At 41.2% G+C, this 10,164-nt stretch overlaps 1 protein-coding gene across 2 annotated transcripts in view; it reads left to right on the forward strand.

Moving 5' to 3' along the window:
• Nucleotides 1-9,870, forward strand: part of LOC101175236 (plexin-A1) — a 260,037-nt gene extending 250,167 nt beyond the window's left edge. For both annotated transcript variants that reach the window (XM_020704419.2, XM_020704420.2), the window contains exons 29-33: nt 2,163-2,353; nt 3,125-3,294; nt 3,718-3,930; nt 4,930-5,080; nt 6,736-9,870. In XM_020704419.2, the coding sequence (XP_020560078.1) occupies nt 2,163-2,353; nt 3,125-3,294; nt 3,718-3,930; nt 4,930-5,080; nt 6,736-6,831 (821 nt within the window). In that variant the 3' untranslated portion in view covers nt 6,832-9,870. The remainder of the gene's footprint in view (nt 1-2,162; nt 2,354-3,124; nt 3,295-3,717; nt 3,931-4,929; nt 5,081-6,735) is intronic.
• The last annotated feature ends 294 nt before the right edge of the window (nt 9,871-10,164 follow it).

Raw genomic sequence — 10,164 nt, forward strand, 5'->3', positions numbered from 1 at the left:
ACTGATCCAGTGGAAAGTGTTAGTGTTTATGTGATTAACGGGTGGTGACAATAACTTTAAAAGCCTAAATATTACAATGAATGTTGAGGTTTCCTCGAGATTGCAAAAAGTAAGAAAGTTGTTAGGCTTTGAATTGAATCAAGTTAACCAAAGCTCTTAAAAAATGAAAGTGTTTGTTATACCAGGTATCATGAGTACAGTCACTAATCATAGCCTTTGTAGATTTTTAGAACTTTTAAGCTCAAAATTTGTGAACAAAAACTCTAAGGAGTAGAAATGAGAGGTTGACTTTAACATCATAAAGAGAAGTGAAAAAGTCTTCAGCTGCTACAGTTTGTATTTAAACTTCAGGCCACTACTTACTCCTGGTTTTCACTAATTTCTCAGAAATTTTGGATGCAACATCTTACGAAAAATTGTTAACCCTTGTGCTATCCTAGGCATTTTAACGTTGGGAGTTGGGTCATCTAGACCCATTAGACAGTGCGCTGAACCTTTTTCTTCAATGATTTGTGATCTTCACTGGTGTCCATGGATTACATGAAATCTTTCCACCTTTATCCACCTTTGTCATGGTAGGGAGAACACGTCAATGGAAGGGTGGGGTCAGCTAAGATAGCAGAAGGGTTAAAAATAAAAACAAGAATTGAATCAGGGGACCTATTTCATTATTGCCTCGATGAAAATCAGAAAAAGATCATAAAGTTCAGGAGGCCTGAGCAGGCTGGCTCCTCATCCCGCACCGGGTCTCTGTCTGGCCGCCAGCTGGCCTCCCAGGAGCCGGCATAGTGATCTGGATCAGTTACCCGCCTTACCCAACGGTAGCCGGACTTCAGATCGAGTCTGTACCATTGACTTAACATTGAATTTGGCCGTGCGAATCGGGTGGTGTGAACACAACCTAACCCTAAACTGTAATCCTAAACGTAACCCTTCTTCTGGGTCTGTGCGGCCAAGAAAAACGTTGAGCACCGGCCGCATGTATTTGTAAAATTATGAGTAAATAGTCGTTTTCTTTCTAGCGTTTCCTTTTATGTACTATGAATTCAACAATCTGCATGTGCTACCATCACATCAGTTCTAAAGCACAGTAAAGCATTTTTCATGGACTTGTCAAAGTTCTTTTCGGTGTGTAATTTTATTAAACAGAAGGGTCTGGTACACACATTTGTTTTGTGTTTCCACACATTTCACTCATGCAAGACGCAGCTTGCAGAAAGGCAGGATCGAGGGCGGAGTTACTCAGCTCGATACCAGTGGCCACGCCCATGTAGAGGAGATTTTGGAAACAGAGGCTTCAGATAAACATGAAATATGGCTTTTTAAGACGTTTAGGTTGTGGGATTTTAGTTAAAAATATATCATAATTAAACACCACTGGGAATGTTTTTATATAAAAAAATGTTTTTGCAATAGAAAGACAATTTGATCTCAGCAGGGATTAAATGAGCTAAATCTGTACATTACTGAACATTTATCATGGGTTTAAATACTTGATTAGTAAGAGTGTAAATGTACTCTGACATAATTGCTCAAAGCAAACCTGACCTGTGTAAGAATGCTGAAATATGACAATTTCTTAAAAAAGAAATTGATCAAATTGTGTTATTGATGGTTGTCAGTGGGAGTCATCGCACAGGTACGATTCTGTGGATGTGTGGTTTTGAACGGACTGATAGTTGGTGATGATGAGTTTTGAATCAAAGGCACTCAACACCCCACTGGCAAAAGCAACAAAAGCACTAGACACTGGCCCACTCAGTCTCCATCACCTTTCAGTGCCATGTACTCCATTACTCTCCATTTCACCCCCGTCTCGTCTGACCTCTTCACCCGTTCAGATCAACACCCCCCAGCTTTCTGCCCATGGCTGCTGGGGGGTCCACCATCCTTTCACCTGTCACAAAGCACCACATCATGCATCAGCATCTCATTGTTTTTTCTGTCATCCATTTCTCTTCATTCCTGCTTTCAGCCCCAAAGCAGCAGCGCCTGCCATCTTTCTGTGCACCTTTCTTCCTCAACCAAAGCCTCAAACGTCTCCCTGCTTCCCTCTGATTCATTATAACTATGGAGATATGGATTCTAGCGGCAAAATATAATGTAAATATAAATTTAAAATGGCATTGTTGTTTTTACACGCTGCTCATTTCTCCTGTCAGAGAGCATGCTGAGGACAGCCAGCAGTCCAGACAGCTTGCGATCCCGAACGCCAATGATCACACCTGACCTGGAGAGTGGAACCAAACTGTGGCATTTGGTGAAGAACCACGACCACTCAGATCAAAGGGAGGGTGACCGAGGAAGCAAGATGGTCTCCGAGATCTACCTGACCAGACTGCTCGCCACAAAAGTAGGAGCAAAGTCTCACTTTCCTGTCATTTCTCACTCAAAAAGCATTTTTACCTAAAGATTATGATCTGCTTTTATTATCAGAGGGTCTATTTGAGAAAAAAAAAATTAAAAAGAGAAGTAAACGGATAACATTTTTAGAAGCATAAAAAAGAGAAAAAAAAAAGGTCAGAGGAATTACAACATTGAGGGATTTCCACTTTTTCCTCAATGTCAAAATGCTTGTCAGACTTTAGATCTCAGCTCAAGCTCTGATATTATAACTTAAAAATGCAGATGCCTCCAGTCTGCTATTCAGTTAATTCATGGATCAAACTGCAGTTCTTGGGATCATTTAGGATCATTCCAGTGGAGGATAATCCTTTTCCTTCATTCATTTTCTAAAGCCGTTTTGTCCCTTTTGGGGTCACAGGGCTACCAGAGCCAGGGTACACCCTGGATAGGTCGCCAGTCTGACGCGGGGTCACAATCACACACTCGCATTCACATCTAGGGGCAATTGGCACCGGTGAGCGGAAGCTGGAGTCCCTGGAGAAAACCCACGCATGCGAACTCCACACAGAAGGGTCCCCCATTGGGGTTTCTGTGTCAGGCCCGTCCAGCCATGACCTGAACCGGGGTGCTAACCACTGCTCCACTGTGCAGAGAATAGTCAAAATTTGATATTTTAGGTGTGAGAAAACACTAACTGTCAAGGGTTTTGTGCCAAAGTAAAGTATCTCGTACAATCGTTAACATCTTTTCTTCATTCCTCATCCTCCTTCCTGTTCAGGGAACTCTACAGAAATTTGTGGATGACTTGTTTGAAACCATCTTCAGCACCGCCCACAGAGGCAGCGCACTGCCGCTGGCTATCAAATACATGTTCGACTTCCTGGACGAGCAGGCCGACAAGCACTCCATCACAGACTACGACGTACGACACACCTGGAAGAGCAACTGGTAGGTTGGACACCTTGTTGACTACAGAGAGAAAAGAAAAAAGGTTCACAGGTTAAAAGGTTTTTTTTTCCATTCTTCTCTTTTGTTGCCACTGTCTTCAGCTGCATGTCAGGTGTACTCCCAGCAATGGCTGCTATAAAAACGACAACTGAGAGAGTAGTAATTACTGATGAGTAATGGGATTTAAATGATGTCTGCAGAGTAAACATCTTTGGGAACGTCAGTATCCACAAAGCATAAATCAGTGTTTCCAAGTCTATTAAATGATCGTAAAGTTAAAACGGTTTCTGTTGTGGATAAATGCTAAAGTTAATCATAACATTCGTCTCATCAACTTTTTTTCTGACATTTTAAAGCTTTAAGCGGCTGTAACATAAAAGACATTTGGATCATCTGACAGTTGTCATCTGTCGTCTTCTGCAGTCTTCCTCTGCGCTTTTGGGTGAACGTCATCAAAAACCCACAGTTTGTGTTTGACATCCATAAGAACAGCATCACGGACGCCTGCCTCTCCGTGGTGGCTCAAACCTTCATGGACTCCTGTTCGACGTCTGAGCACAAACTGGGAAAAGACTCGCCCTCCAATAAGCTCCTCTACGCTAAAGACATCCCCAACTACAAGAACTGGGTAGAGAGGTAAGGAGAATCCGGACCGACGGAGATTTGATCTGACAAAGGTCAAAAGAGGCTCAAACAGCTAATATTTTAGTCATAAAACAGTTGTAAGACCAAAACTGCATCAGAGGTTGTTTACATTTAGGGTTTAGTGCGTTTTTATTGGTACATGTCAAAGAATACTTCACTTAAATGTTGTCGTCATTTTTACCAGATGCTCTCAACAAATGTTTTAATTGTAGCTATTTACTATGAAAGCTGAAGGAACTAGTCATATTTTCCATCTCTGTTGGTTATTAAATTACCAAACATGCCTATTTGGTTTCAGATAAAGGTTTATGTCCTCAAACAGTCCAGGAATTAAACCAGCTATGATGCTAAAAAAACCTGAAAAAGAAAAACTCTCCTTTGATAATTAATTATTGCATGGGGCTCATACATGTTTTTGGGAGAAGCAGTCATCATAGACTCCTTCATGCCACATCACTTGTATTTTACACCTGTCCGTTTTTAGTTGCCCAACACGTTTATCAGCTGCTCCTGCATGTAAATTTACCATGGTAGATTGGAAGGTCACAGGTTCAGTCCCTGCCCTGCCATCCCTTGTGTCAGAGTGTTCTTGGTAAATGACGTATACTTACAGTACATACAGTTGCTCTTGTATACAATGCTTTAAGACCCAAAGCACAAACCTATAACCACCAGAGCAAAGTAGGGCTCAGTGTCTTGCCCAAAGACACATGCGGGCAGACAAGGTGGGATCTAATCCTCCGATCTGTTCTACCTTTGCACCATGGCTTACCCCTTGGGGAAAATACTGATCCCCAAATTGTTCCTGTTGGTCTGACCAGCAACCTGCAAAGATCTGCCACCATCAGCATGTGACTGTGTGTGTTCATGGGTAAATGGGACTGTAAAGCGCTTAATGATGGTAGAAAAGCGCTACATAAATACACGCCATTAAGCAGGTGTTGCTGTAAATACAAATAACAATTACTGCTGTCTTCTGCTTCCTTCAAGATATTACTCGGATATCTCCCGAATGCCAGCAATCAGTGATCAGGACATGAGTGCCTACCTAGCAGAGCAGTCCCGGCTGCACCTCAGCCAGTTCAACAGCATGTCGGCGCTGCACGAAATCTACACCTACATCATCAAGTACAAAGACGAGGTGAGCGTCCTCTGAATCTGAAGGAATTACTCAATAGGCGGATGTCCTGTGTCTTCACCAACACCATGGGGTCATCTTAATTCAATTACACCGATTATCAGTCTTCAGCGGCACATGCTTAAGGTTTTACCACCATTAGGATGCAGATTAAGGCACCAGCTGAACACGTTATCAACTTAATGAAGCTCTGCAAAACTTTTGTGATTTTCATTTTCACTTTTTCTATTCATCAAGATTAACACCTGACTATAAGTCAACATTTTTGCACAAATGCTTGGAGCTACACTGGGTTGCTAAGCAACCCCAAGACACAGGTTTAGAGACCCACTCCAATTATCTTTTGATCCATTTTAAAAGCTTTGCCAATAGTTTTTGAAGATGATTGTGCCATTTTTAACTAAAACAAAACAAAAACGTTTTCATAGTTACTGCAGAGCAGCAGGAGTTGTTGGCGGGACTGTTGGCGAGGAGCAAGCCTGCCCCGACATCCTGTCACCAATCTGTTTGCGTGCTCTCCCACTAGCTTACAGCCCCTCACACCCTCAACCAAACATTAGCGGTGCAGCAAATATGGGGAGCAATGCTGGAGCTATTCAGCCGTACAGTTTGGAGCCAGATGCCAACACAGATGGTGTTTTTTCATCTGCTCCTGATTCATTTGAATGAAGAAAGCTTCAGAAAACAGCAATTTTCTTAACATGTTTTCCATTATCAGAAAAATGGCACAAGAACATGTTAAAAACATCAATAAAACAATTTTCATCAGAGTAGGTCTTTCAAAACACAATAAATCTGAGAAAAAGTGTCTAAAGTTGCCGTTTTTTTAAACTACCATTTGTTGAGTTTTTTATTTAGTTTATCTGGGAAATTGTGTGGAAATAAATGTCCAATAGATTCTAAAAGTTAAGTGTTTTAGACGAAGTCCAGACTTAAATCTAATTGAATTCTTTTAATGAGTCTGAATCCAACATTTCCCGCTGGTATACCGCAACCCCACGCAGTTGTTGCTGCAGAGTGTGGAATAACCAGTTTTAGGTTAAATCAGCAAATGGGGATCACTTATTCAAAAATTACATTTGGATTTGATCAGGCCCTAATGTCTTTAGTTAAGTCAACAAATTCACAGAAGGGAAACAGAAAGACGGGAATTGCAGAGCAAATTCTCCCCATGCATTAGTGCACAGATGTGTACATAGTGTCAATCTTATTTGCCCACATTGTGCTGCATGGATTTAAGACATTCTTTCCATCCTCCTTTTCAGCATCACTGTAGTTATGCTGCAGCTGCCTCCATTTATACTAACTGCACCCTGTCATTACAGCCCATTATCCAGATGCAGGCATCTGCACGATCCCATCGCCTCTGACTCGTGCCCTGACCTCACACACACACACACACACACACACGCACACAAGCATCGTTAAAGTGGATCCACATACTGTACTATTGCCGCCCCTCCACATCCTGTTAATGCTATCCAAATGAACGCACATATCCTCCTGTGTGCAACTCTGTGCTAATGAACATGTAATCACACACATCCCACCAGCCTTCACACCTGGCCCGCCAGCCCTGCCCACCTTGTTGCTTTGAGTGTAGCTGGTTAATGGAAATTAGCGGCAGAGTAACGCTCTTCCTCCCTGTTTGTGTGCAGATCCTGTCTGCGCTACAGAAAGACGAACAGTCACGCCGGCAGCGGCTACGAGGCAAACTAGAGCAGGTCATCGACACCATGGCTCTGGCCAGCTGAGGACCGGCCCAGTTTGTGCAGAACTGGATTAACAAAAAAAAAAACACACACCTTGTGATTATTTTTTTTGATGTCTGTAAAACTTACAACCTACAGTCAAGGAAATGACTGGAAGGACACAGGCACCCAGCAGCAGCAGCACACAGGAGCAAGCGCCTCCTTCTGTTCCCCTCAACGTCTCTTTCCTGAGCCACTAATCCAACAAGGGCCACCCAAATCAAACATGGACCTGACATCACTCAGCTGGAGTGAACGCGTAACTGCCAAGGCTGTGGCTCAGACAGTCAAAACCCAGGAATCTCTTCGGCCCTCTCGTTTATCCTTTTGCTTCTGCTGACCTCCAGAGGACACGAAAGGTCAGGGACGGCTGCAGAGGCGCTGAGGACGGACCTTCTCCAACCCCCACCCCCAGTGCTGTGCCACTTGTGTTACTGCTGAATTTGCACAACAAAGCTAAATCAAAAGAGAGGATATATGAAAAATCTATATAGATATATAAATAAAACCCGCTGTTTTTAAAACAAATGAGAAGTTTAAAAAAAAAACATTTTCCATTTAAGTGTATAAATTTCAGAAGGTTTGATATTTCCTAGATGAAAACTTTAGAAAAACACAAGGAAAAAGTCGTCTTGTGCCATGTTTTATTTTGAATGTCGTTCAGTGCAAAGAAACTCCTTTTCGTTAGATGAAACGTGCAAATATGAAAATGTTGTCATGCCTAGTGACTCAAAGTTTAATTATAGGTAAGTGGCAGGAGAAAAAAGCTTGATTGAAATACAGAAACTCTTTGTTAAAGAAGGTTTTTAGGGCCATTTGTGATACTTTCCTGGGCTCTAAAGAAGACGTGTGTCTGCTCAGCCAGCCAACCTACAGTGCTCTTGTGTTTCGTTTTAGAGAAACCAAATACATCACGGTCAGCTGATTTCAACTCCTGCCCTCTAACAGCATTTCTAAGGTGTGCCGTCCAAACCCAGGCCCGTCAGTGATATCTGTTTTTTGGTCAGCTAAAGAGCCCTTTTCTCCTTTTTCTTTTTAAATGTGAATGTGATTTTTTGAAAAGTTTAATGACATGTAGCTTGAGATTTGTGAGTGTTTTTGTACACAGTGAAGGCCTTTCTCTTTTTTTCTGTTTGGTGGTCATAATGGGGTAAAAAAAAGAGAAGAAAAATGAGTTTGAATGATTTCAAAAAGCTGGAGTTTTCTTACAGGTCCAAACGTCTTCATCAAACGCTTTGAAAACATGGCTTTGGATCTCTGAAACAGGAACCAGTACCTCAAGAACCATGACTTCTTCTTCCCTTCAGCCAGTGCTTCCCTCTGATTTGACAATTTGTTCAGAGAGTTAGGATTTTCTGAATGAGCTCACACCTTTTCTGTATAATCTCTAAATTCATGTCATGGGTGAAACAGATCTGGATTTCTTATTTTCTTTCCTCAGTCTTAACGAGAGATCAATTGTAAAACCTGCAAAAATGAATAGAATCTTTTTATTCCCATTTTTAAACACACACTTTTACATTTAAAGCAGTGCTGTGAACAAAGAAAAGTGTGGCCAACACCCAAAGGTGACTGACAATTCCGTCTGTGCCGAGTGATAATTACTCCGTCACCTGATTTAGAAGTTTTAAAATGAACACCTGTGCTATTTAAGACCCTCCTTTTTTTTTTATTTTGCGCTGTAAAAGAAAAGTATTTTATGCTTTGTTTTGTGCTAATTTGTCACACAATTAATGAAGACTTAAAACTGATTTTTAAAATTCAAAAGTGCAGTTTCAATCAAGGCAAAAACAGAAAAAAATCTGTTAAAACCTTTCTCCAAAAAAGATAGAAGTCTAGAAACCCTTTAGGTAGTCATCTCTTTTGGGGTCAACAGCTGCAGTCTGAAATTTGCATTTATTAGTCTTTAATGTTTCTGCAGCTACATTTCTTTATTAGGAGATTGCTAGAATATTTTTATCATTATTACAATTACAAAAAGTAGCTCAAACTGAATTATTATTGTAAATGGCGTCTTCTTAATTACCACTTTGTCTACCTTTCTTAAAGGCCCAAAATGTTTACTGTCTGGTTCACACATTAATAGTGGCTCTGCTGCCTTGCACAGGCGCCAGCCTAAGACCACCAGGAGCAATGTGGGGTTCCGTGTCTGGCCCAAGGACACTTTGACAGGAATCAAACCTGTCATTTTCTGATCAGATGTCAACGGTTCTGCCTCTGCACCATGGCTGCCCCACATATGCTGAAAGACTATGAAAATACAAGCAAACCGACAGGATCCCCAGAAATCGTGATAAACAACCAAAACTATTCTGAAAAATATAAACTGCATCCACTGCTGGTTGCTGTCTAAATAGTCAAAGTCCTGCAGTCCTTCACGGCTTTTGGCTGCTTGATAATCCTCGGAAAAGTTCTTCAACCGTAAAGGTTTTACATGACACAAATCTATTGTTAGTTTGAGGGTCTAAATTACTTAAGGTGGACAAACATGAATACAATTTAAGGGGGCACATACTTCCAGATCATTCCTCAGTTTCTGTTCATCGACTTCCTCATCCAGACCGTCATCCATCTGAGACTCTGCATTTTTAATCTCACAGCACAAACTTGTGTTTGGACAAAACTAAACTGTTCTGTGTGTTCTTTAGTACTTGAACCACTGATCTACACAGGGTAAAACGACATGCAGAGCAAGCTGACCAAAGCCTTTTTTTCTTTCGTCCACATCAGAAAGACTGTGAGAAAAAGCCTTTATTTTTATTTTATTTTTTGCTTTTCTGTTCTTCCAGGAAAACGATTGTAGAGTTCAGTTTGTCATTTAAGTATTTGCTGTTGATTTTTTATTCTTGTGTAGTGAATTCATTTTCCTTCCATGTACAGACTCGTAAAGACATTCTGCTCAATCTCAATGACTGAAATGAAATGTCTGGGCTTGTGAATACTTACACTGAAGCTTTTTGATGAAAACTTGTAAACATTATTTTGATGATTTTGAAAGACTTTTGAGAGGAGAAAACAAATAATAAGCAAACTGGGGGCTGAGTTGGTCTTTTGTTCCATTTGTTTTTCTTCTTTACCACCCGATGGGATAAAGGAATCTTTAGAAAGGAAAGAAACAGCTCAAGAAAAGTGGAAGAACTACTTTGAAGGCCTTTTCATGATTCATTCTGTCACATCTGCGGAGTTCCTGTTTTCTCCAGAGGAAAGAGAGAGAGAGAAATGCAAGCTTTAAGGTAAAATATAGGAGCCTCGTTGCGGTTTGGCCCACAGACAGTTCACCAAACGTGCAAGTATCCATCCAGCCATCCATTAATCCATCCACCCATCTACTTTTCT

Source organism: Oryzias latipes, chromosome 7 (assembly GCF_002234675.1).
Source record: "Oryzias latipes chromosome 7, ASM223467v1".
NCBI lineage: Eukaryota > Metazoa > Chordata > Actinopteri > Beloniformes > Adrianichthyidae > Oryzias > Oryzias latipes.